At 37.4% G+C, this 26,807-nt stretch overlaps 3 protein-coding genes across 3 annotated transcripts; 1 reads left to right on the forward strand and 2 right to left on the reverse strand.

Annotated features, from left to right (window-relative positions):
• Window positions 1-566: 566 nt before the first annotated feature.
• c20h1orf159 (chromosome 20 C1orf159 homolog) lies at window positions 567-7,626 on the reverse strand. Its single transcript, XM_023353465.1, has 9 exons — window positions 7,458-7,626; window positions 5,646-5,726; window positions 5,475-5,559; window positions 4,453-4,548; window positions 4,318-4,374; window positions 4,098-4,232; window positions 3,980-4,005; window positions 3,872-3,890; window positions 567-2,271 (listed from the first exon to the last, which is right to left on the reverse strand). Exons 2-9 carry the CDS (start codon window positions 5,715-5,717, stop codon window positions 2,177-2,179), a joined length of 585 nt encoding a protein of 194 aa, XP_023209233.1. The 5' UTR covers window positions 5,718-5,726; window positions 7,458-7,626; the 3' UTR covers window positions 567-2,176.
• A 5,249-nt stretch (window positions 7,627-12,875) lies between these two features.
• kbtbd12 (kelch repeat and BTB domain containing 12) lies at window positions 12,876-17,411 on the reverse strand. Its single transcript, XM_005807337.2, has 6 exons — window positions 17,294-17,411; window positions 15,152-16,309; window positions 14,800-15,070; window positions 14,529-14,679; window positions 13,643-13,840; window positions 12,876-13,551 (listed from the first exon to the last, which is right to left on the reverse strand). Exons 2-6 carry the CDS (start codon window positions 16,222-16,224, stop codon window positions 13,382-13,384), a joined length of 1,863 nt encoding a protein of 620 aa, XP_005807394.1. The 5' UTR covers window positions 16,225-16,309; window positions 17,294-17,411; the 3' UTR covers window positions 12,876-13,381.
• Window positions 17,412-18,150: 739 nt separating this feature from the next.
• LOC102237550 (solute carrier family 26 member 6-like) lies at window positions 18,151-26,675 on the forward strand. The gene is made up of 19 exons (XM_023353429.1): window positions 18,151-18,368; window positions 18,454-18,593; window positions 18,749-18,859; window positions 19,537-19,712; window positions 19,800-19,964; window positions 21,037-21,189; window positions 21,509-21,591; window positions 21,677-21,824; window positions 21,927-22,040; window positions 22,722-22,799; window positions 22,908-23,003; window positions 23,082-23,188; window positions 23,284-23,353; window positions 23,444-23,536; window positions 24,255-24,365; window positions 24,542-24,973; window positions 25,645-25,699; window positions 25,779-25,924; window positions 26,114-26,675. Exons 1-19 carry the CDS (start codon window positions 18,229-18,231, stop codon window positions 26,138-26,140), a joined length of 2,445 nt encoding a protein of 814 aa, XP_023209197.1. The 5' UTR covers window positions 18,151-18,228; the 3' UTR covers window positions 26,141-26,675.
• The last annotated feature ends 132 nt before the right edge of the window (window positions 26,676-26,807 follow it).

Raw genomic sequence — 26,807 nt, forward strand, 5'->3', positions numbered from 1 at the left:
TCTTTTGACTAAAAAAGATTTCATGTGAGTCAATGCACAATAACCATTGTTTACAAGTCATGTTCTGGGTGTTCTCTCTTTTAATATAACAACTTGGTAACATAGCCTCTCCTCCATGCACCTCAACAAGCTAGACCAGGAAATTAATCAGGCCAGTAAGATTTTAGGTGTGTCACAGCTCTCGTTCAAGAAGTGACAGTACACAGTCATAATCAATGAATTAGAATATGTGTTCAGATGAGGCTTGTTTGCCAGTTTAATAATAGTCCTGTCCAAAAAAAAAACTGCTGGGGCTGAAGGTCACATAATCACATTGAAGATTTTGGGTTGCAACTGGACAAGTTGTGTAATGTAACTTTGCTAGGGTTTCCAGTTAATGAAAAGAGCAATGAAATCCCAATACAATGCATTTATCAGGTCGTTTTACACCTTCAGAAGACCCAAGTTAGATTCGCAACTATAAAGATTTCCAAGTGGATACAAACATTAATACTTAACTTATTTTCTTTGCATGTACATCAGGGAACCTTCATATTTAACTCTAAAAAATAAAATACAGCCTTTTGATTAGAGAAAGATTTATTTTTGCAAATTATACATCTTCTGAACTTTTATCATGGCAATAAAACAAAAAAAGGACATTACAAAAACACTCCATTTGTATAAAAACAATATATGCACATATCAAGCTTTTGTTTTACTGTACAACAAATACCATAAGTAGCAAAAAGGATGAATAGCTAAGGAGTGACGACTGCAATTGTGTGACTTGAAATAGTAAAACACATGGCTGCCATAGGGTTGTCAAAATAAAACAGAACAGAGACTTGGATGAGGAGTAGAGATACAGTAAAGGCCACTGGATACTATTCAAAAATCAAAATCATCACAGATATATCATCATCAAAAGCTCCTCAGCTGTGTTTAAAGCTCATAATGGCACAATTATCACAGTAATGTTATCACGCCATTTCCTTCTGATATTTGGCAAATTAAATATTAGGCAAACAGAATTCATGATGGAAAAAATATTGCTGCATCCTGGAGAAAAAACAACAAGAAAACAGCTATACTTGGTAAGATACTTGGAGTTTTTCTATTAAAAAGCACATTTTCATCATAAGCTTGGTACCTTAAAGTGCACATAAACCCGCAAAGGTTACGTTTTAAAAATATAAGTTTGAGTCTAAACTGAACTTTGCGGAACAAATTCAGTTGTTTAATTTGATACAATGATTTCTTTAATAAATATCCTTATAAATATTATGATTATGAAAGCCAGTGGAATGCAGTTCATGACAACTAGAATACAAGATAAACCTCAGTTGGTTACAAAAATAAATACAATGTCAACAACGCAAATTACAAAATTAAAAGATAGAAATATTGATCCATACAGTGCCTTTTGGAATTCTCCTTGATGAATTCTGACCCACCAGAAAACCAATATTGGTTTAATATAAGCAATAAAAATCAGTGCACAAAGCAAGAACAGAAGCAAAAACAAGCAGGTTCAGTAGAAAAAGAAAAAAAAAAAGAAAAAAGAATGTCAGTCAGTTTGCTTCACAAAAATCGCAGCTGCCGAACCCTTTTAGAGGAAAAATGTAACTATTATATGCCAAGTTATTTAGATGGAGCTGCTGAGCTCATATTCAGAAGCAGCAGATTAAAAACAGCTTATTTTAAAACATGTGTTGCAAACATAGAAAGGTCTTTCTATGTTTGCAACACACCAGGCTTTTCTCTGGTTTAAGCAGCTAATTTTCAACTATTTCAAGCATTTCAAACACAACTAGCCAACTCTGAAAAAGGGTCTACAATGCCCCTCTCTATTCTTGGCACTTAATTTATTATAGTGATCTGGGGGGAAAAAAAGAATCGTAAGGATGAACCAATAAAATTGGGGAAACAGTGTGTCAACTAAAAAACTGAAGTCATTCTAAAGATTTTCACTGGAAGAAAAAAGTAAAAAAAAAAGAAGAAGTGATTTTCCAGTGAATTTAGAGTATCAGTGTGACAGGCTATTGTTAAAAACACAAACAGTGTCAGCCTTAGTGATTCAAAGGCAGGAGCAGCAGCAGTAGTTTAATTTAGCCAACATTCCCAGAGTCAGCTGGTCTTCCTTCAGATCCGTCCTGAGCTTTCCTCCCTACCTGCACCAAACCCATCACTCCTCCTACAAATTATGCACCTGAGTGGCAGCTGAGGTGGGGATCGTGGTGATGTTTCGCGTTGAGGGCCGCTCCCTCCTCACATACCTTTGCTTCCTCCCTGCAGAAGAAAAACAATGCGTTTAATTAAATGTGCTCTGAAATCAGAGGACTTTCTGCTGACCTTAGGAGTTTTGAATCGAAGCATTTAAAGTTGTCGCTCAGCTTGAACATAACTAATTTAAACAGATTTGTATTTGCATTGTCCTGCAGAACCTGGTGAAAGGCTGAGGAGTGATACGATTCAATCACTTGAAGCAAACATATTGGAGTAGTGACAATCTAAAGATGCAAGACTTTTAGAATGTTATTGAAGTTGGGTTGTGCTGCGGTGGCGCAGGGGTTAAGCACAACCCACATATAAAGGCCCTAGTCCTCAACGCGACCGTCGCAGGTTCGATTCCCAGCCTAGAGACCTTTGCTGCATGTCTTCCCTTCTCTCATTACCCACTTTCCTGTCAATTAACTATCAAATAAAGGCCACTAGAGCCAGTGAAACCTTTTTTAAAAAAGAATGTCATTGCAGTGCTCATTTTTAATTTAAAGGCATTCCGTTTCTTGTGTGATGTACTCAAAACTCTCCTTAAAATTTATTTGCATTTCTTGAATTTGTCCACATTTTGTCACATAGACACCAAAGTCGATTTGTTTTATTTGGATTTCATGAAATAGACCATCATAAAAATAATTTGTTAAATTAAAGTAATGCAAGGCTTTGGAGGATTGGTGAAGGAACAACATCATGAAGACCAAAGAACACAACAGACAGCTTAAGGCTAGAGTCAGTTGAGACAATCTGTTAACAGAACAGCCAAATCTTGTGCTCCACAAAATCTGGCCTTAAGAAACAGTGGCAAGAATCAATCCAGTCAAAGGAAGGTCATATGAACACCTGCATAAACTTTGCCACAAACCGTTAAGGACAAAGCAAACAGGCGGAAGATGGTGCTGTGGTCAGATGAAACTAAAATATAACTTTGGGCAACATTTAAAATGGCCATGTCTAGCAAAAAGTAACACACATCACTGCAAACACACCATCCCAATCAGGACACATGGATGTTCCTAGGATGATGATATGAGCTGAGCCTTATTTAAAATAATAATAATAAAGCGAGTTGAGATATTGTTGGTAAATGTTAGGATGATGATATCAGCTGTGATTAGTCCAACTTTTCTTCTCCCCTCCATTCGTGACCTTCAGCATTTTGGGTTCTGTAATTCATGTCCGGTGTTGGCATTTAATGAGACTCAATTAACAGGTGAATATTACAACGTAAATACTACATGTGAGCTCCTGACAACTACTGCAGATCAAAGTCTCGTTTATCTTATTTATTGCACACACTGATGCTGTGATGATGAAGATATATGTGTGTTAAATTCTGCAGCTCTAGATGGGAAGCTTTTTTCCCCACCAGAAACTGATCAGAGCTGACAAGAAGTTGGAGAGAGTTAAAGCTACGTAATCTGGATTCCTGCACGACTGTTTCTGAAAACAGAAACAGTCGTGCAACCTTAACAACCTTAACAAAAAGAAAACATTTGAACTGCTGCAAAACATCTGAGCCAAACATTTTAGGCATTGCTTAATAGCTACACAACATTAAAACCTGTTGAGCAAGATCTTAAAACAGGTACTTTACAGACAGTCATCTTACCTGAAGGGATCATAACTGCCTGTAAGGGATAAAAACAAAAAAGCCATTAGCTTCTTTATGATTTCTAATGTTAAATTAAAATGTTTGGAAGAAAAAAGAAAGATTTACCGTCTCACTTGGTTGAAATATAAAAGCTGTAAATAGTAAAAAAAGGTATACATAAGATAAAAAAAAATACTAAGAGCCGATTCATAAGAGTCTTTCCTCTGAGCAGACTTGTACTCACCTTTGTTTCGCCGGTAGAAGAAACCAGGCAGCCGGTTGGAGCGTTTGAGGTAGAAAAAGGAGGCAACAGTGAGAATGAGGAACATACTGATCAACAGAGTTCCCAGAAGAACGGAGGCCGCCACGCCTGGGCCTCCTGCACAAAAACAGGAAACAACCCCCACTTACAACGCTGCCAGAACTCAGAACCTGGGAGACGGGTTTTAGTCTACCTTTCTTACCAATTTTAGGAATGACAGTAGTTACTGTTGTGTGGTTTTTACGCTCCAATGTGTAGTCTAGAAGAACAAAAGTCAAATTATATATATATATCTATTAAAACTCACTCTGAACAATTAGAATTAAAAAGCTCTTACTGTATGTGCAAACGGTTACATTCTCCAAATCCACAGCTGCAGAGTCACAGAATATGCAGACCACGTTGCTGTTCTCCAGCAAACGATAGAAGCAACCTGCAGAAGATAAGCAGTGAGTATTTCAGCATTTAGTATCTTTGATAATAAATCAAATAGAATAGAATAAATTATAATAAGCTAATATTCAAACTAACGTTACCCTACAATTTTTTGCTTTAATGTTGTTAAAATTTTAAAGTCTCCACAAGCACAAGAAAGAATATTAAAAAAGATCTTCAAACCCCTTGAATACCAAGCTTCAATATATTCTTTTGGTAGTTACAGCAAAAGGGGTCCTGAATTTCTTTACCTGTTAAAAATCTGAGGCCTGTTTAAGTGATGCCACTAAATAAAATTCAACACAACATATGGTCATAGCAGTAACACCACAATTAACATCCCAAAGCGGAAACATGTCAGTAGCTTTCTTTTCCTGCCAGGACATGGAACAGAAGTCTGGAGTGAAAACGCTGAAATCTTGGAAGAAAACTTGACATTCCTGATATAGGTTGCAAAAGACTCAAGGTAGAGGTGGAGTTTGACATTCTGGCAGGACAGTACCTCTAAAAATACAGCCAGAGCTGCAATGGTATGATTTGTATCCAATTTATGTGTTAGAATGGCGTAGTCAAAGTCCAGACCTAGATGTAACTGAGAATCTGCAGACTCAAAAACCTGACTGAGCTTGAGCTATTCTACAAAGAATGTCAGTTTTAGATGTGCAATGCTGATAGAGACATAATCCGAAAGACTTGCAACTGTAACAAAAGTTAAAGGTGATTTAACAAATTACAAACACGAGGTGTTGAATACAAACTATACGACACACTCTTATTTTATTTGAAAAAAAAAAGGTATTTTTCTTCTTCCAGTTCACAATTATTCTCAACTTGGTCACATATAAACCCAAGAAAAAAAAGCTAATTGAAGATTGTGGTTGTGATGTGATGGAATGTGGAAAAGTATGAACACTCCCACATTACCCGGTTCACAGTGAGTGTCATTAGAGCACGAATTGTTCACTTTCTGCTTCTCTCCACAGCACTCCACAGAGTTATGATGTAGGGCCTGTGAGCAAAGAACCAGGCTTGGATTAATAAAGCTGCACAACCTCAACTGCACATAGTAAAAGCAGATTACCATCCGTTCTGTACCTTCGTTACAGGCGTCTCCGGTCTGATCAGGATCACAGAGGCAGCCAAGACCAAAAGGAATGACAAACCCATACTTGAACCCTTGAAGATGAAACGGATTTAATTTAGACATAAATCAATGTTCCAAAGCGAGATAAAACCTTAACTCATAAACTCTCCTGTGGAAATAATCATGGTGACACATAAAGACAGCTTCTTTCAGGCACCAAACAGATCTCACCTAGCCTCAAAGTAGTTTAGCTTTAAAGTTAAAACTCAGAAGAAGTGCCTTCTTAAAGCTGCAGAGTGTAACTTTTATAAATATATACATATATATATATATATATATCTTTAGACATTTGTTGAAACTGTCAGCATGTCGTAACAGTATGGTATGAGAAAGATGATGCGTTTAAAATAAAAAAAATAAAAAAAATGAGCTCCTCTGCCTTCTCCCAGTGCTAACTGGGAACAACCAATCAGATCCAGGAGGAAGGTCTTAGTGCTGTCAATCACCCCTGTGTGTTTGACTCTTTTCTACTCTTTTCCCTCTACCTCCAACTCTTTCTCTCTATTACAGTTTCTTCCTGACAGCAGAAGAAAATTTTTTTTACACTATTGAGAAATAGTTTTGCTTGAGGAGCTCTGACTACATGCAGAGAAAGATATTAAAAACAAAGTTGTTTTTTGCAAATATCTTTTATTGTCATTACAATAAATACTGTCAATCAGAATCAACAAAATTAACAAGTTCGACCATCTCCAGTTAAGTTCAAATTGGAAGAACTGATTATTTCTAGCACATTTTCTTTTACAGTGACAAAAAGACCAACATTATTTTGATGTTATTAAGAAGCACAGACAGTTGTGGTTACACTGAATAAAGAAAAACATGTAGATACTATTTATTAATGTTTTATATCCTGCATTTGATTTCTGTTTATGATATAACTAAACTGCTCTTCCTCAAAATAACTGGAAAAAAAGTTCAAATGTTCATACAAATATTTTTAAATAAAACAAAGACAAATTAATGCATTTCATTTTCAACATATATCTGCCTATCTTGGTCCTCAGATTTCATTTTCTAGCCTTGCTTTCTCTAATTTTACAATCAAGGAACTATTATAAACGGATGCATTTAAAAACTCTAAAAATAATAGATGTCAATTTTAATGAAAAAGAAGTCAGCTTGTTCAGTGCTTGACATTTCAATCACCAATGCAAGAAAGAGAAATTTGCCTTTTTTTTGGTCAGCAAACTCTTATTTAAATGATGAAGATGTACTTTTATAACAGCACAACTATTGTAAAATGATTTTTTTCTTCTTATATTTTGTTTCGTTTTTTACTTTCTTATGAGTGGTGGAGTTTCAATGAGTAAGCTATGATTAATATTATGCTTCTTCAACTTGTTTAAACTAGCCACTTTTATATATATATATATATATATATATATAAAGTATGCATGTTGCGAGGCTACAGTAAACATAAGCTGCGTTTCTCTTGATTGCATCTGCATCTCTGCCAGCCACGTTGTTGTGTACAGAAACAATGTAAACAGAGGAGCAGCAGGTTAGCGTCAGCGGGCTGATGCACCAGGTGTTGAGCTAGCTAGCACCTGCCCTAATGTGAAATAATAACCAAAAGGTACGAGCAGGCAGAACCGAAACATCTAAACCAGTGTTGCATAAGAACATCTAAAAATCCACTTGAATTAGTTTCATCTCATCAGTTTGAATTACAGAGACAGACCCGTCTGCTGCGTGCTGAAACGTAAGAAAGTTAAACTCACCAGCCATACGGCGGCAGGCTTCGGCCTGACCGAACTCACCTGTATGGGTTAAAAAGCCGCAGGTCTGGTCTGCAGCAGGGCTGTTACCACACAGTCACTGGTGTTCGTTGGTGGATTTGTCATGGATCCACCTCTGTGACTGTCTCAGACAGATAATCCCACGACTCGGAGATACTCGTTTTAAAAAAATCTGGCAGGCTGACTTCCGGGAACGATTTTCAAAATAAAGTCCACACGCCACCGACTGCTTCTTCTTGGTGGAGCTCAACATTTCTCTGCCCCTAAAAGAACCTATTTCTCTTAATTCCCTCGGCACCTCTATAAATAAAATGTAAATAAACGTGCATATATATTAAAGTCTGCGCATTGACTGAACCAAAATAGCATATAGATCTTTATATAAATGTTTCCATTGTACTTTTATATAGAGTTGTTGAAGTTAAACTTTCACATACCTTCAGGTATTTTACAACTTCCAGCAAGGTTTCTTCATTCCTTCATTGCTTAGTTTAATTTCCCCGTCAGTTCTGACCAGTTTATGTCTCTTTTTCAAGAAAGGCCCTCCCTTAGCATGATGGTGCCTTGACCATGTTGAAAGATAAAGATGGTGTGTTCAGGGTATTTTGCCTGTTTTGAAGTGATATGGCAGTGTATATACTACTCACACCTGGCGTTGCCCACAACGTTGAAGATTACAGAGTGATAGAGTCACAAATGGAAAGGAGAGGAAAATAGAAAATAGGAGGGCAACTATCATCATGACAATATTCACAAATTGTATTGCCAGTGCAAGATTATTTAACATTGTGCAACCCTAAAAATAACAATAACTCTCAAATACAGAAAAAAAATACTTGTAATATTCACAAAAACAGGTAAGACCCCTGCAGGTCTTGTTAACAGGTTAATTGTTAACAAGGGCAAGTGTGCAGCATAACCAAAGGTGCTAAGCTAAGACAATTTCTTCTCTTCTATAATCCACAGTAAACGAGCTGCTTCAAGATTATCATGTTATAAGATCTCTTGTCTCTAAATTCAAACTAAGTCCGTATTGTTTTTCATAAGAGTAAATATTCCAAAAGGTATTAATAGGAGCATGATTACTAAGTGAACAGTAAATAGCAATCCAAAATGGTTGGATATTTTTACGTAATAAAAAGCTTTCTTTTCCACGGTCAGTAAACGCAACCTCGCCTCGCAATTAAGGTTTAAACGGCGGGAAATCTAAAACAGCTGAATAGCCTAAAGGTTTTCTTAAGCTATTTGCAAATAAGTCCCAGGGAGGAGTCCAAGCGACCTGTGAGTTGATTCATTTCTATATTAGTGTAGTTATGTCACCTACAGTTTAGATTTTAAACTTTACATATGTAATCTGTAGCATTCTTTAGCTAAATCCTTCTCTGTTTGACTGAAATAGCGAGCTAGCATGTTTAAGCTAACTTTTTTTTTTTTTTTTAAATATTGAGGTAACTTGTTTATCTTTCAAGCAGGAAACAAGACGCAATGAGTTATTTGAGGAACATCAAGGAAATGTTGAACATACCAGCAGGAACCAGGTAGTTAGCTATATTTTTAAATATTGTTTCTTGGCCACCAATGTGAATAAATAAGCTGTTATTTTGTATTACATTTATACTTAACATTGCCCTTTTATATACAAATATTTTTTTTAGTTAATTTGTGTTTGATTGTTTTCCTTCAACACCACATGATGGCGACTAATTAATGAGCAGAAATGTGGGCTCCAATGGACATCCCAGTTTGACAGATTCCCAGGTTTTCTTTGGCTCACAGTTTTGGCATGAACATTCCCAGGGTATGTCTCAGGAAATGAGTCTGTCATCCAGAAACTCCCAGCAAAGTTCGCAGGAGGTAAGTCTCTTTCCTGCATAAATTAGTATGTTATTAAAAAAGTTAATTTATTGCAATGAAACACATTATGATTAATTACACTCTGACTGATAGTCACACATGAGATGTTTTTATATTTTTGTTTTCAGGGAAGTGACCCAACAATTTTAAACAGATATACCTCTAAACCTCTTCTGTTTGGGGACATGAAGGACAGAACGAGAACCTCAGGCTTGCTTGACAAGTTTGAAGAGGACAGGAAAAAAGCAAAAGAGAGAAGTGACAGGTGAATCTGTGAACCATAAACTTAAATCAGTTCATTTGATTACAAACAGGTTGCCTAAAAATGTTTGTGTACTGCATCTACAATCCCTGTATTTTCTTTTAACAGTGACCACTTTTTAAAAGAATCCCAACATATTAGAGAAACTCTCATCAATGTAAGTGGACATGGACGGTCATTCAGTGTTCATCACTGACTTCTGTCCTCTAGATGTTTAAAACATATAACTTCTTTCAGATTCAGCAACTGGTGGCTGGCACTGAGAAAAACACATCTGTGTGCCAAACGATCTTTGAAAATTTTGACAGTTTTGCATCATCACGTAAGTTTTCCGCCGGTTGATTCTGCATTTTCTGGGATGGATTTATGTGATGCAACAAAGACAGGGTTGGGTGACCTCCTTTCTTTTAACATGCGCCTAATGCCTTTTTTTGTTTGTTTGTTTTCAATGCTGACTTTAGAATTGAGTTGGCCCCTATCTGTGATACATCATGTGTCTCACTCAATGCCACTACACTAATAAGAATAAAATAAATGTATTGTAAAATCTTACAATACATTTAATAATTTACAACAGCAAACATTTGCTTTCTCCAGTGTGTGGTGCTGTTTGCCCTATTATTACAATTTGTGCATACAGTATAAAACTCCCAAGTCACCCTTTATTTCTATACATTTTACTTCAGAGGAGCCAGACTTTTTTGTAATGTTTTAAGGTGGTCTTGATCAACATTTCTACATGCTTTCTGAAGGTTCTGCAAAGTTTGTCTCTGGCGCTTTTCTGCTTTTTTCACTTGTCTTTAGTGCACCACCATTTTTAGAGAAATTGTGATTTGTTCAAGTCACTAAGCACTTAGATATTAAATCTTCAGGCACATAAGCTCCTAAAGCTAAAAAGATAAACCTTTTTTTCTTTTTTTACATATATGCAGCAGACAACTTAGCAAACACTGATTTTATTATATGAAAAACACTAACAGCCTTCCTATATGTATGGAAATGGGAAATTTGTTTGAAATGATAATACACTGGGACAAATGGAAAAAGAATTTAATAAAATATTTGTCTTTTCAGAATTTCTTCTTATTATTATTATTTATCCATCTATCCGTCCATGGATTTGGTTCCAAATTTAATAGTTAACTTTTTGTTAACTTTAACAAAAAGTTAAAGAAAGTTGACTTTCTTCAAGTAAACTTAAGCTTTTCGTTTAAATCAAGCTCTTAAATCAAGTCAAACTTGATTTCTTTAGCTGAAATCCTGGCATGAAACACATGATGAAATGAAAAATGATGCTTCCCTCAGATTTTTTACCAGTTGTGTGGTGAACATTTAGAAACTGATCAACATTGGTTGATAATTTTTTTAACCTGACACTTTTTGGTCCCCAACTTGTCCATTTGCTATTTTTAAACATTTTAAGGCCTTCATAAAGCACTGCTAACTATTGATCAAGATCATTCTGTAAGATTAAAAGAAACATCTAACTCCTTTGATGTTGATTCAAACATCAAATAAAAGGAGTTGATGCTGAAGCTACAAGAATATAGATTCTTGTATTCATTTTAAAATGAACCGACTGCAGGGTAAGTTACGATGTCTGTCTTTCCACTATCACCTTAGTGAAAACTAGTTTGGAGAGCCTTAAGAGAGACATTTCCCAGATGTTTGAGACTTGGGTAGACAAATTAAGCTCTCAGAAGGAAGTAATGGCAGAGCTGGAGGAAAAACTGCAAAAGGTTAGCAATTTATGGTGGTATCTAATTTTTGACAGCAGTAGAAACAGATCATTGATCAATAATGAGCATAAATGTTTGCTTGTTTGTTTAGAATGGGGAAGCCACATCAGAGCTTGCAACACAACTAAAGAGCTTAAAGAGTAATGTGGAGTGTCTGAGAGGGGAGCAGGAAAGAGAACAAAAAATGCTGGAGGAGGCTCTGAAGCTGCTCAACTCTCTTGTTCCTAAGCCTTCAGATAAACCCAGTCCTAAATCAGTGTTAGACAGCGCCATTCAAACATCTCCAGAGCGGGAGATGTCAGCGCACAACATTCTGCAGAGCAGTCAAAGTGAAGGCACACAGCTTCCAAATGTGCCAAGCAACCTTAAACATCAGGGTGAAACTTCCACACAGGGCTGCAGGCGCGTCTTCGGAAAGAGAAGACTCAATCTGAAGGGCCAAAGGTGCAAAAAGAGACCGCTGGTGCTCTCTCAGAGTAGGAAGCAGTTTGTCCCAGATGAAAACACCAAACCTATAAATCCTTGTAAGAAGTCACAGAAAACATCAGGACCTCTTTACGAGAACCATGATCAGAACATCCTGGCCGACCAGCAGAACCTCGGTTCAGGCAGCCTGATACCAGGGAAGAAAGGAAGTAGATCCTCCATGGCCGCAGGATGTTTCATGAACCCGCCGAGCTCCTGGTCCCAGGACAGCAACAGCTCAGAGTGCCTCGCTGCCATCGAACCCATCCTGGAGATGCTCAGCCCAGTAAAACAAGGAGACTTATGGGAGTTGTTTGATTCTGAATTTGACTTTTAGAGAAAATCTACAGTCCTAAGCAGTCTTAGTTTTGTTTTTATAGGTGACATGAGTAAAATCTGTTAACATAAAACAATATTTATTATTACTTTACTAGAGTTATGTTGGAAAACTTTCCTGATTTGGTCTGAACTCAAGAATAGTTTAAGAATATATAGCTTAATATAAGAACTGTAGTAGCATATAAGAGTGCAGACTGATCCTCAAAGTATTGCACAATCTTATTGAAATACAGTACAGACCAAAAGTTTGGACACGCCTATGTGTCCAAACTTTTGGTCTGTACTCAATACAGACCAAAAGTTTGGACACATAGGTTTGTCCAAACTTTTGGTCTGTACTGTAGTCTTGTTGAATTTTTTTCATGGCTTACTTAAAACATTGTAGTTAAGTTTTGCACTGCTGTATCATTTAGTTCAATTATATTTCCAGTTTCAGAGTGAAAATAAAATGGTAAACAAATTAAACATTTGTGTCACTTGATTAAAGCTGATAATTTCTATGATCTATGTTTGAATTTAAAGTACATATTAATGTCTTTATTGCAATGTTGCAATAATGTAACATGAGTGGTTCATTGCTTTTCCTGATTGTTTCCACATGTCACTTTTTCCATTATTCGTCCCCACAATCCACCCTCTCTTTTCTGTTCTGTTCATCCCCCTCATTCATCTCCTACCTATGAGGAGAAATATGTAGAAACCCTGAAAACAACATACTTATGCAATAACGATTTAAAAAAATGATTGTGTATAATCAAGCTACAGCATCAATGCTCCAAATAAAGTGCATATTTATTTCCAAAACAATTACATTTTTATTCAGCTTCAGCAAGCATACTAAATACAGTTCAATGACTACGATGTAAAATGTTCAATTTATAAAACTATAACAGGTGCTTCCTGTACATGATTTACCATTTTGCATTTGTAGTCATCAAAAACTGAATAATCTTTTCTGGGGATGTCCAAGTCCAAGTTGGGGTTATATGTTATATCGAAGAAACACAAGTCATTATTAATCATGATAGATGTAAAGGGAATCACTTTTTTTATATTTGTAAAAATAGGCAGGTTTAAATATTCACCGAGTCTGCAAGATTCAGGAAATCCTCTCTGCAGGAGCAATACACACAAAATAGTATTTACAAATCACAACTCTGCCTACCAAAGTGCATTCAAGTCATTAAGCGCATACCTTCTTCCACTCAGACTAATAAGTGCATCACTGCTTAATTTCCTTTGCCGATTTCTCGCATCCAAACTCTACTCTGACTGACAGCTGTGGATCACAGTTTGACTACGTCTGAGGGTGGGGATAAGAGTCCCCTCGGATTGAGACTTGCCACCAAGCAGACATCATAGTTGTCATGCATCAGTGCGCGCCGGGTCACCACTGTCCACCGGTTCTCCCATGGATCCAGCTCCAGTATGTCCTTCGTTATATCGTCATGACGATCTGAGATGAAGGAGTTGACAGAAAGAAATGTAGTTGCATCTTGAAACTAAATTAAAGAAGAAAATTGTCAGTGCAAATTTCCTGTCAGTACCTGCTCCTTTGTAATATCCGCAAACATAAATTTTTCCTCCCACAGTTCCTGCATTAGAGGCATTAGTACGCAGTGAGAGTTGGGGACACGGGAGAGGAGGTCCATCCTTCCAGTAATCTCCATCTGGGTTGTAGATTTCCACAGCACTCAGACAATGACGTGACTGCCCTCGGTCCATTCCCTCACATCCTATTCCCCCTGCAAAACACGTAAGCACCAATAACCAAATCAATGCAATTGTAATTAATTAGCAATATTACGGACTTTCTTGTTTTTTTGTTGTTATCAGGTATGTCTCCACATAATACTTTTTCATCCTGTAAGTCTATGAGCCTTTTTGTGTCTGATTAACTCAGGTCAACAACATACAGCAGACGGGTCAGAGAGAAAGTTGCGGAGAAGATTGCAGCAGAATTAGGTTAACATTTCAAGCTTTTAGTTATAAGACATTGTTAAATGCAGAAGTGTGTGCATGTCGGAGATTTTCTTTTGCTGCTGTAAGGTTTCTGCACCCAGGAGGGCACAGTTGATTCCACATTGGCCATGAAGAGCAGAGTGTACAGTTGAAAGAAGAGATTTCTTGATCGTTTGACAGCATGTGTGCTGCATGAGTTAGGTGGAAAAGGTTAGTGTGTATAGAAGTATTTTGTTTAAATTTGACTGAATCGGATCTTGGTGTTTGTGATCTAGCTGAGTGGCTTGAATCTGAAGAGGGAAGTTAATTATCTTTTGTTTATCACATTAGGAGCATTGTCCTTCCAAATGTCACTATTTTTTGTTCTAATGTTACTTTATTGCCAAATGAATGAAAGTTCTAATAGTGAAGAGAAATGCATTGTAATCATTCCTAAGTTTTATCAGTTTAACTAGTCCAGAACCTACCTACCTATTACAAAGATTTCCCCATTCAACACCAAAGCACTGCAGCGGTACTTGGAGTACTTCATTGGAGCGAGCTCAGTCCATTTGTTTGTGTTTGGATTGTATTCCAGGAGGCGGTTACTAAGACGGTCCGGCTCATCATCCATACGGTATGACTGGAAGTTCAAGTGGGGTAGAGAATGAAAAGGCGGAGGAGGTGCAGACATGATAATAAGCTGCTGGCAAAAGTGTAAAGCTCTAAGTTTCACATAACCAAAGATAGATGTTAATAGTACCTGTGGAGTGCGTCCACCTATCACATAAAGGCAGTCTTTCATTCTGACCACACTGTGGTAGGCCAAAGGCAAAGGCAGAGGTGCTGCACTCCGCCAGGGCCCTCCCTGCAGAGACCACCGCTCCACACAATTTGTGATGAGAAACTGGTTCTTTAGCTTCATCTGCCCCCCCAAGAGGTACAGAGTGTCTCCCAGAGACCCCAGTGCGTAGGAATCCCGGTACTCTGCAGATGTTAGGTGTTCCCAGCTGCCCTGGGCTTCTACTTTATACCTGCAAACCCAGTCACACCACAATTAGTTTCTCAGAGAAAAAACAAGCTTTCAGCTGGAAACAATGTCACCTTATTCTTACCTGTAGATTTCAACGTTCATGTCTTTCTGTCGGGCCATTCTGCGTGCACTTGCCTCTCCTGCTACAATAATGTCATTTCTTTCAGTAACGACTCCACCACACACATATCCCAGAGCGTCTCCATAGCGAGGGGAGGTGATGTAGTAGGTTCGGCCAGTTGATGGGGCAAAGCAAAAGCTTCGTTCTGTGTAGTTGCCATACCTTGACCTGATCCCTCCGCCGTCGTTACCAACACAAAGCAGCAGGTCTGTGGTTTCCATTCCGTACCTGAGCTTCAGTTTGCGTGGCACAGCAGATGGATGCATGATTGCAGCCTCCAGGGCTTCATTCAACATCTTCAGACATTCAGCATCAGCCAGCAAAGCTGTGTTCCTCCTCATGGCCTCTCTTAAGTAGTCAGGGTTTACCAGCGGCAGACGGACCTTCTTCAGGAGCTCAGGTAGATGCCGAGCACGGAGCTCTCCATCCATCAGGGAGTTATGCTTCACCCAGCGAAGGACAACATCTAAGATAGTTTCTTCTCTTGTCACATTGAGATCATCAGAACTCAGGAGCTTTCCAAGTTGATGGGCCTCCAACTCCAGAACCTCCTCATTCTGGCAGACTTGGACAAAGTGCTGCCTTAGGAAGCGTTGAGCGTGATCAGCCAGCTCCTCTGCACCAAGGTCACGGGCAAAGAAATATACACCGAGACAGTTGGAAGCATCCATGTTCTCAGTCATGTGCTGCCGACAGTGTGCAAAGACCTCATCCATCTGCAGGAGAAAAGCTGCAATTGATATACCTTGCACATTGTCATTAGTGAGAGGAAGATCTGATGTGTACATGTAGTTCAGGAGGAGGGCCAGGCTGTCTGCAGGTGTGTCACGCAGGAAGATTTCCCTGTTACTGCACTCACGCAAACCACACGTGAACATAACGCGGAAGTAAGGGCTGAAGGCGGACAGAATGACTCGGTGGCAGGGGAAGCTGATGCCCTCAGCGACCAGCACCACGTCCGTCAGATGCTCAACCTCTCTCATCTTCCTGAGCTGTTCAAGCAGCACCAGCCCATGTTTGGATGTAAGATCCATTCTTTTCTAAATTTATCAGGAAACTGATTATTTACAAGAAAACACCGGAAACTTTACACAACCAGAATAAGTAATGTAGTGGTTTCTGAAAGACAAAAAACACAAAGAGATTTCAGTTCATTATATTGTTTTTTAGTATACTGAAGTGTATGCAGGTGCTCAATGCACACCAAAATATTTGCAGCAATTACTCCAAAAATAAACCATTTCTGATTATTAATCCAAATGTATTATTTGTGATTTGAATGACTGCCTCTTACATGACAGTTAAGGAGGGAGATGTATTTCTTTCCATTTAGCTCAATATAGTGCCTTTCCCATTTTTTCTAACCCTCGTAAAGATGTAGTAGAAGCATGTAATAAAATAAATGAAGATATTTTTTGAAAATTCTTTGGATAAATATTTTCCAACATATTTAACATAAATGGAACAATAATTCATCACCTTTAAAACATACAATAAGTAAAATGTATGTGAAGTATTATTTCCAAAAATAAAATGTCTCAGTTTCATGTTCTGATATAAAATCTAAACATAATTTTCTACTAAAAAAATAGTATGTGCAATTTATACAGGTTTCGTAGGAATATATATCGCTCGTATTTATTTTTTACTCCTCTCCGATATAATGTTTTGCTTGAAGGTCCTGGTTGAGATTTCCCAATCTGTTTACACAAACATTTATATCCAATTACAAAAATACATATTTCTTAACTAAAAAAGAAAAACATGCTGCATTGATGCGATTGGATTACTCTTTTAGATAGTTAATATAGTAAATTAGTTACGAGGTTATTCTGTCATTAGATAATTTTATAGAAAACTGTTTTTACAGTCTATCAAAATATCAAGTTTCGTCCTACAAAATTGGGATAAATTCTAATAAAATATTTGACAAAAATGTAAATAAAAAGGTTAGAAAATCAGTTGTGACAATTAATCTTTTCATTGTAATCAATCTAATGTGCAAATTAGTCAAGCTAAACTTTTTGCATTCTACATAAAGTAAAGTCAACATGCAGATGAGAACGTTGTGTTACAGTTTGTTTGCTTGTGATAAAATCTTACCAAAGTCATCTGCTCTTCTTGACTCACTGAGTTTTCGTCGGTCTATGAAAGCCGGTAAATATCCATGTTTTTCTTCAGGCCACACGTGTTGTTGATGTTGCTGAAAGTGCAAGTCAGAGGGCTCAGAGGGATCTGAGCAAACTCGATGGCCAAGGTATGTAACCCCCTCCGGTTCTGCTGCCCTCTGAGCTGTTGGCCCAAAAATAGAGACAGTGTTGTTGCTGGCAGTAAGTGGGTCAAAGGAGTTTGAGTTACATATAAAATGTCATATTTTGAAGCAATTGGGATGGCAAATGTGATCAAATTTGTTTTTATTTATAAATTGCTTTATTTGCCTTGTATCCCTACTTATTGGGCATAATTCTTCTTCCAGTTTCTTCATCTTTGCCATGTGCATGCTATCCTAGAAGAGATTAAACCTTTGCTCTCAGCTCAGAGTCAGGTTTCATGGCAGCGCTTTCCTAAGAACTGAGTACATCTTGTTTCTTCACAGGTTTCAGCTTTTTTTAAAAGCTTGAACTATAAATTGTAGCCCTGATCATTTAGGCTGCTAGGATTGCAATAAATGTCTTCAAATCCAAGAGAGAACACACTTTTGAATTAGACACACTTTAAGGTTAATTATTTAATAGAGGCTTCCTGTAATAATGTAGGAAGCCTTCCTTTTTGTTGCTGAGTAGAAATCTAGCCAGAATGGAAACACAAAGTCATCTAAAATCAACAGAGTCGACATCCGTTCCTTGTTCTGATCATTCATTAGTTTCAATGGTTCTGTCCACAATGTCCTGTCTATAGTTAACCATTACACACTGCTGCATATAAGAGCAGATCCAGCTGTGCTCTGGGCATATCGAGGGGTTCATTGACTTTTGCTGATGGCTTGTAGTTTTTATGCATTATAATAAATAGATCTAAGTTCTGCATCTGATGCTCAAATGGATTCAAGAGCAGGATCTGGGAAATATAGAGTGGAGAGGCAAGTCTTGGATGAGCAGAGTCTGGAAGAGCTAACAAAGAGAAAAACACTCTCAGAAATCCACAAACCTCTGACTGATTGTTTAAAAGACTCCTTCAGGTAAAGGGCTTGCTGTTTTAAAATACATCTTTCAATTTTTTTGCGGGAAAAATGATTTTGAAAATGAACGTTTCTATTTTTGTAGATGTACTCTGCCAAAACTGAAGCGAAGTGTAATGAGCAGCTGTCCTGTGCTGTACTGGCTACCAAAGTACTCGGTGTGGGACTATGGGATGCCTGACCTGGTTTCAGGGATCAGTGTGGGGATAATGCACCTGCCACAAGGTATGATAATTGTTAAAAATGAGTAGATGGATCTTGGCTGCAAGTGATTGAGGCAGTGACTAAAATGATCTTAACTTGATATTATTTTTGACATTTAGCTAAACTGTATTTCTGTATTTATTTTTTAAATTGAGCTAAAATTGTGCATTTCACAGGTATGGCATATGCACTACTGGCTTCTGTACCTCCTGTATTTGGGCTCTACACATCTCTCTATCCAGCTTTAATTTACTTCTTCTTCGGGACATCACGCCATAATTCCATTGGTGAGCACAGTCTCAATCATAAAACCCTTAGAATAAGAGATTTACAAGCTCTCAGCATGAATGTGAAATGATTTTGGGCCTTTTAATCTTTTTGTTGTTGTTGAAAATCTCACTTTTTTAAAGTTCAGATTAAATTAATTTAAAAAACAATAACTGATTGTACAGGTTATAATTTATGATCAGATTTCTCTAATCCATACATGATCTCAGTTTTAGATTTTTTGGCATAAAAGCTACATCTTTAATTTTTCTGAGCATGTAAAGATTTTTCACAAATCATTTGTTTGTCAATTATATTTACTTTGAAATTCTGTTGAGCTGAAGATTTTAGATCAGGGGCTTCTGTCTTAGTCCCTCAGTCAGTTTGGTGTAGAAATGACTCTACTGCGCAGTGCCTCTGGATTTTCTATAGTTTCCAGTTCACAGCAGGTTTAAACATCTTAATCTGTCATCTGAAGGAGAGTTTTTGAGTCTTCTTGTGGAAAATAGTAAGAGATTTAGGTAAATACATGTAATATATATGTATTTATGAGCCTGTGTGGATTGGAGAAAATCTTAAAAATGTCAAACAATTCTTAAAGCTCTTAATTAAATTTCTTAGCTTTGAATGTCATTTAAATATGCATTTCTTGCTGAAAATGTTTATGTCACTGCATATATGTTCATTTATTTTTTAGGTACTTTTACTGTCCTCAGCATCATGGTGGGCAGTGTGACAGAGAGACTCGCTCCTGATGAGTTTTTCTTGAAAACAAACGGGACCAATTTAACTTTAGAAATGGACGTAGCGGCCCGGGACGCTTACAGGGTGCAGGTGGCAGCCGTTACTACCTTCCTTGGAGGACTTATTCAGGTTTGGCAAACAGTGCAGAAAGTACGAGAAACTCTCAGGTTTTGATTTTGCAACTTCCTGACCACATAAATGACTGTGTTTGTGTAGGTGCTGTTGGGTGTTATAAAGTTTGGCTTCGTGGGAACATATCTGTCTGAACCTCTGGTGCGGGCTTACACATCAGCTGCAGCAGCACACGCTGTAGTGGCACAACTCAAGAACTTATTTAAAGTTTCCCCGAAGCGCTTCACTGGGCCTCTGTCGCAAGTTTATGTGAGTATCATCATCTGCTCACTCTGGCTTACTGGGCTTATTTGAGCCAACATATATGAGTACTCTTACAATTCCAACATATATGCAAAAAAAGAAAAGTAAAATAAAATAAAATAAAAGCTAAAAATATGTTGTTCAATAAACAACACTGACAAGTCAGGCTTTATTTCTAATCTCACAAAATACTACCTGCCATTAAAACCATTTTTAAAGTCTGCGAGTTCTTTACAGCTCTGTACCTTTTTCAAAATTTCTGTACAAATGTTTGATAAAATACAAACGTATGTAATTTTAAATGGATAAGTTTACAAAAATACATTAAAGTATGTTTACAGCTTCAAAGTTATGTTTGGTAAGCAACATTGTGCTTCCTAAAGATGAACTCAAGAGGCAACATGTTCAAAAATAAAAGCAGTGGACTCAGTATGGATCTCTGTAGGACCCCAAAGTGAGAAGGGACTGCAGAATAGAAATGGCCCCATAAACAACCTGAAAAACTCCTGCCTGCCCCAGTTAAACCAGGATGTTCCTGTACCTTGGTTACCAACAACATATTCCCCTATAAATTTCAGATTATTATGATGAGTGGTCTCAAAGGGTACTCATAAGTCTGAAAATACAAAAACAGAAGCATTTGCAGAAGTGTTTTTGTTCAAAAGGAATGTAATTAAAAATTGTTCAGCTAACTGTATCAGTGCTGTGGTGTAAAAACTGACTGAAACTTCCCACGGATGTCATGGGTTTCTAAAATCCTTTGAAGCTTAATAAGGACCACTTTTTCTAGATTAGAGAGAAATTATAGTTCTGATATTGGTCTTTAGTTCAAGAGAACAGTGGGAGTGATTTTTTGTTACATAAGGAGAGTGTTGAATAAAAGAGAGTGCTGCATTAACTTAGAAAATAGTTGCTTGTTTTGAATTTTACCTCAGACAAATTACAATAAATCACAATAACGATGAAGCAGCTTCTAGATAAGCATACAGCAACATTAAAGACCTCTGTTTCAGTATTTTAGGGCCCAATTTAAAGGATTACTAACTTTCCTTCTGCTTTGTCTTTTTTTAATTTTCAGACTCTGGTGGATCTTTGCCTCTTGCTGCCAAAAACTCATCTTCCCACTCTGCTGGTCAGCTCTGTAACGATCGTTCTCCTGATTGGAGCGAAGGAGCTTAACTCATTTCTGAGCACAAAGCTGCCGGTCCCCATTCCTGTGGAACTCATCACAGTCAGTGGATATAAAGATACACTCTTTGGCCTCTTTTTGCTTTATTAACACTGTGTGTATGGGTGTATACACTGCTCAGTGCTGCTGATGATGCAGCACAAAAAAAGAAGCATAGATGCAGTGGAAATAAGCAGCTGATTCAGCAGTAATGGAAGGACTCCTACATTTATGCACTTCACTGCAGAAATGTGTAATATATGGCTAATAATTAGGTCTACACCTGGTCCATGATTTACTATATTTCAATGAGTAATGTCCAGGGATGGAACAGTGTTGTGAAATATGCTTGTTTTTAATTCATGTCATATAATTTCTTTAGATTGTAGCAGCGACTCTGTTATCATCCACTATACACCTAAACAACAACTACAGTGTTTCAGTTGTTGGAGAGATCCCGAGTGGGTGAGTGTTTTGGATTTAGATTAGGCTGCTATTATTTCTGTTGAGGCTTTTTTCCCACCACTTTTGCATTTTTCTTCTTCCCCAGTTTAAGCGCTCCCTCTATGCCCAACCTGAGTCTTTTTGGAGACGTTATCGGTGACGCTTTTGCTCTGGCCATTGTTGGTTATGCTGTATCTATTTCACTTGGGAAAACATTTGCATTGAAGCATGGATACAAGGTGGACAGTAACCAGGCAAGTCTGTTCTCACATCAGGCTGTTTAATCTATCTGCTTTTACTCTTCTTTTGTATTTTCCTGCATTATTGATTCATTCTTTTTCTCCACCGTGGTGCAGGAGCTGGTGGCGCTGGGTCTCAGTAATGCAGTGGGAAGCTTCTTCCAGTGTTTCTCTGTCTGCTCCTCCATGTCTCGAAGTCTCGTCCAGGAGACCACTGGAGGAAAAACTCAAGTGAGTAAGCAGCAGACAAGATTTAAATTAGCTCTGTTTTCCCATTTTAAGTCATTCTGCAGTTTCTGAAATAGAAAACAAAACTTTTAGTTGCAAGTCAAAAGAAAACCCAAGTAAACAAATGAAACAAGACATGTTTAAAAGAGCTGTAGAAACACTTTTGTTTGCTAAAGCTTCTCCATAAGGAACAAAGTGAAATAGTTTTAAAGCAACAAATGACATGATATTGTAAATATTATTTGTTTCTACAAGGCAAATCATTTTGCTGGTAATACAGCATCTTACATTATGCATTAAGTGGAAATGGGAAATTATTTATTTCCATAAATATACAAAATATTCAATACCTGTTTTTTACCATTTGAAATTTTGCATACTGTTTTCAGTATGTTAAATGTAATAATTCACTTTCAAATTGTAGTATTTTTCCTAAAAATATATAAATCAGGCATGTCATGAGTTAAATTTACTGAATGACATTAAGAAGTAAAAGTGATTGTTTTAACTTGAACGGTTCTAAAATAAGTACTGTAAATGTCAGGATCAGCAATTTATTCAAATCTATTAATCATTTTGTTTGTTCAACCTACTATATAACTATATCTAATTTATTCTGACAAAACTGACTCATATGTTCCATACACATATTGTATAATAAAACTTCTGGTGTCATTCTTGTAGATGGCTGGAGTGGCCTCTGGTCTGATTGTACTGGTGACGATACTAAAACTTGGGATGTTGTTCCAGGAGCTGCCAAAGGTCAGATATTTTCCTCTCTTTTACGACTACAACGACAGTTCATATCCAGGACACAAGCGTTAGTGAGGTCACACTCTGGTTTAGGTCTAATTAAGTGTGTTGCTTTAGGCCGTCCTCGCATCGATTGTGCTTGTGAATTTGAAGGGCATGTTCAAGCAGTACTCTGATGTCATTACACTGTGGAGGAGAAGCAAAATCGATCTGGTGAGATGTTGTGATTAAACAGGGACTTTAATGTTTGCGTGCCATCATGATGGACCTTTTGATTTCTGCGACCCCCAGGTGGTTTGGTTAGTGACTTGGATGTCAACAATGCTGCTGAATCTGGACCTGGGTTTGGCTGCGTCCATTGCCTTTTCTCTGTTCACAGTTATCTTCAGGACTCAGATGTAAGATTCTTCATCACCTTATCAGAGTTTCAACATACTGTCCCACAACACAGACAAATGACAAATAAATACATGTTTCAACTTCTGTTAATTAGGCCTACATACTCTGTTCTGGGAAATGTTCCTGGTACAGAACTCTATGTGGACATAGAGACACACAGAGAGGTGAGATAAACATACAGAAAGCCAAAAATAGATGGGGTTTTTTTCTGCTCTGACTGCAAAATAATCTGGTGATATTTATGTATGTGACAGGCCAGAGAGGTTCCAGGTGTTACTATTTTCCGCTCCTCTGCTACAGTTTATTTTGCCAACGCTGAACTCTACCTGGAGGCCCTGAAAGAAAAGGTTGGTCCTCTTTCTTTCTGTTCTTTTGTTAAATTATCCTTTTATTAAACATTTCAGTATTACAATATATTGGTAACTGTAAGTGTTTCATATTTTTGTTCACATTATTTTATTTTTTTTACTTATATTGACAAAATAATTACTTATTTTATTGTAAAAGACCAGAATTCAATAAGATTTTATTTAAAAGATGTTGATTCTTCTCTGACATGTATTTTCTGGGGCATGTTTTAAATATTTTGTGACAACATCTCAGTCTACAATACACTATACCTTAAAGATAAGGTATAGTTGAGATGATATTGTTTCCAAACAATTCTTTGTGGTATGATTTTGTAAAAAGCAGGAGTAAATTACAGTGCTCTCTCTCTCTCTCTCTCTCTCTCTCTCTGTCTACTTTGTTGTAAAACTCCTCGTATTTCCTCCAGGTTAAGGGACAGGCAAACAACCATTTCATCTTGAGTCACCAGCTAAATCAGCCTAGATAATTAAAACACTGCAAACACTTGGTGGTTAAATGAAAAGTGACGAAGAAGCCTAAATATTGAATGAACAACTTGAAGTAAAAATTGGGAGTAGATAAAAATAGATGTCAGATGTTTACTTTAATCTTTTTTATTTTATAGGAGATTTTATAGCATACTAAGTTTACCAAAGCATCCATTTCTTGTTTCTGTTGTTTAACTGTGATGTTAACTTAATGTTTACCTGTTTCCAGAGTGGGCTTGAGATTGGTAAAATGATTATTTATAAGAGGAGGCAGGAGGCCAAACAGAGGAGAAGAGAAAGGAGAGCTGAAAGACGAGCAAAGAGGCAGGCTAAAGGAGAGGTGGGAAATGTCCAGCATAAAGCAAAAATGATGATTTTTTTTGTTCAGTTTTAATATTTGAATTTTTACTGTGATGTTTATGGCAACTTAAATGCAAAAACAAGACATTCATAATATCTGTGCTCTACACTGATGTAACCAAAGCTTAAACTACTTCCTTTTCTCTAATTATTCAGAAACGGGCACAGAAAGCAGCTAAACAGCATTCTGGGCCTCCAGAGATCTCAGTGGAGGAAGACGAGGCTGACGACTGGAGAGACACACACGTAGACATGACAGCTGCAGAGGAGGAGGAACAGAGCCGGGCTGAGAGGGGAAACGGGACAGTGTTTGTGATCCCAACCACTCCCCGGACGCCCGACGGTTGCTCCAGGTGGGAGTACCTCAAAGGAGGACATCCAGACAGCACCAGTTTGGGATGGATGTCGGAGCTGCAGGACGGGGACACCACCACTCTGGGCTCCAGCAGCGAGGACACTCTGAGTCGGGATTTAGAACAGGTCTCTCTTGGGTCTCTTGGGAAGTGGACATGGGACATTCACTCCATCATCCTTGACTTGTCCACGGCTAACTTCATTGACACTGTGGCCATACAGACACTGACAAATGTAAGTAACAAAGAAATTAAAGGACCTGGTCATGTCCCTTTACTGGAAGGGTTTATTGACTGAGTTCTCGCTCAGCAATCAACTTCACTCTCTGCCAGTTTTCTTGTTCAATAAAAGATAAATTGAGTTCAGTCTGTACTAGTACTTGTTTTCCTCGGCAGAGCAATGAAGAAGTTCTTGCTGACACTGACTTTGTGCAATTTGTTTGTTTTTCTTTGCCACATCCCGACTCAGTGCTTCTCAGCCTAATTGGAACTCCAATTACAATGAAGTTGGGATGTTGTGTAAAATATAAATGAAACCAAATTACGACTTGCAAATAATTTTCAACCTATATTCAACTTATAGGCAAGATATTTAATTTTCAAACAAATTAACTTTACTGCATGTCTTTAAATATTCACTCACTTGAAATTTGGTGCCTGTAGCACATTCCAAAAAAGTTGGGACAGTGGAAAACTGGGAAAGTTGAGGAGTGGTACCTCCTGCCCTCCACCCCCTTGTATTTAGACCATTCCACATGTGAACAGGTTCATTGAAAACAAGCGAGTGTCAACACTGGGTATAAAGGTAGCATCTCTGAAAGTTGTTCACAAATTCACCACTTAGTGAACAACAGTGTGAGCAAGCAGTCCTACTGTTTAAGAACAATATTTTTTCTGTGTTAACAGATCTTCCGGGACTTCAGTGAGATTGATGTGGATATCTACTTCTCTGGATGTCAAGGTGAGTGAAACTCACTTTTCTAAAGCTGATCTTTAAGAAATACATTTTGTCATCCCTTGACTCCCTTCCTTCTTTACAGCGTCCATTGTAGAACAACTGGAGCGTGGTGATTTCTTCTCGGAAACTCTAAGAAAACAACATGTTTTTGTGTCTGTTCATGATGCTGTACTCTACTGCCTCAACCATCGTGGGGCAGCATCGCTTCCCAGATACGACCCAACACCGGTGAGTAAAAGAGGCTGATTTACAAGTCACATGTGATGAATCCAGAAATAACACACAAATATCTCACCATTCATTGTCTGTGTGGCTTTTTACAGTAATTACAGTTTCTTATTATTATTGAATTCAAATTTCTGATGTCACATCCATGTTTGTTTCATGTACTGACTTTCTGAAAATTTTCTGTTACAGGCCCTGCAGTGCGGCACAAAATTTTAAAGGCAACAAGATATCAAACGAAAAGAAAAAAATGAATGTGAAAGAAGCTGTTAAATTTCATTTGGAGGTGAATGACCATGAGCAGAATGAAGTTTAAACAGGTATTAGGAACTAGCTATATAAAACGTACAGTGTGGTGCAGGAGTCAACGTTTATTTCTTTGGTTTGACTTTTTTAATCCTTTATACTTGATGGTTCCAAGTCTTCTGGTGGATTTTTAGTGATTTTTTGGACTTTGGAACTCATGTTCTGTTTAGTATCTGTCTATTGGGGGAATTGTTTTGTTTATCAAACTCCTAACTCCATTCATTTTGTTCTAATAGCCTTCAGAACTGAGAGAATGAACCTGTGTTGTTGTTACAGATAACACTGAACCTGTTTTAGATTTGATCTTTGGGCATCTTGTTACCAGTAACCTTTCACACATTTGTTCATATTTCTAAATCTTACAAGTTTGCCATGTTGCACAAAACGTTTATTTTTGTACCGATAATATGATTCTTAAATTTTAACATTAATCTGCAAAAAAAAAATAAAAAATACTACAATAATTTTAAAAGTTAAAGTAGATTTTAATGCAATAGCATATTCTCACAATGATTTTTTTTAGTCCAGCCTTTAATTTACTTAGAATTTTTTTTCTTACAAAATGAAAAAGTCACAATTA

This window comes from Xiphophorus maculatus, chromosome 20 (assembly GCF_002775205.1).
Source record: "Xiphophorus maculatus strain JP 163 A chromosome 20, X_maculatus-5.0-male, whole genome shotgun sequence".
Taxonomy (NCBI): domain Eukaryota; kingdom Metazoa; phylum Chordata; class Actinopteri; order Cyprinodontiformes; family Poeciliidae; genus Xiphophorus; species Xiphophorus maculatus.

Coding starts and splice junctions, on each gene's coding strand:
- c20h1orf159 (XM_023353465.1), bottom strand. CDS start 5,717: ATGGGTTTGTCATTCCTTTTGGTCTTGGCTGCCTCTGTGATCCTGATC. Junction 4,233..4,317: donor TACTGTCATTCCTAAAATTG/GTAAGAAAGGTA, acceptor GTTTTTGTGCAG/GAGGCCCAGGCGTGGCGGCC. Junction 4,006..4,097: donor CTTCTACCGGCGAAACAAAG/GTGAGTACAAGT, acceptor TACTATTTACAG/CTTTTATATTTCAACCAAGT.
- kbtbd12 (XM_005807337.2), bottom strand. CDS start 16,224: ATGGATCTTACATCCAAACATGGGCTGGTGCTGCTTGAACAGCTCAGG. Junction 14,680..14,799: donor TAGGTGGACGCACTCCACAG/GTACTATTAACA, acceptor TTGAACTTCCAG/TCATACCGTATGGATGATGA. Junction 13,552..13,642: donor CGGATATTACAAAGGAGCAG/GTACTGACAGGA, acceptor CCTTCATCTCAG/ATCGTCATGACGATATAACG.
- LOC102237550 (XM_023353429.1), top strand. CDS start 18,229: ATGGATTCAAGAGCAGGATCTGGGAAATATAGAGTGGAGAGGCAAGTC. Junction 22,041..22,721: donor CCACTGGAGGAAAAACTCAA/GTGAGTAAGCAG, acceptor TCATTCTTGTAG/ATGGCTGGAGTGGCCTCTGG. Junction 25,700..25,778: donor CTACTTCTCTGGATGTCAAG/GTGAGTGAAACT, acceptor CCTTCTTTACAG/CGTCCATTGTAGAACAACTG.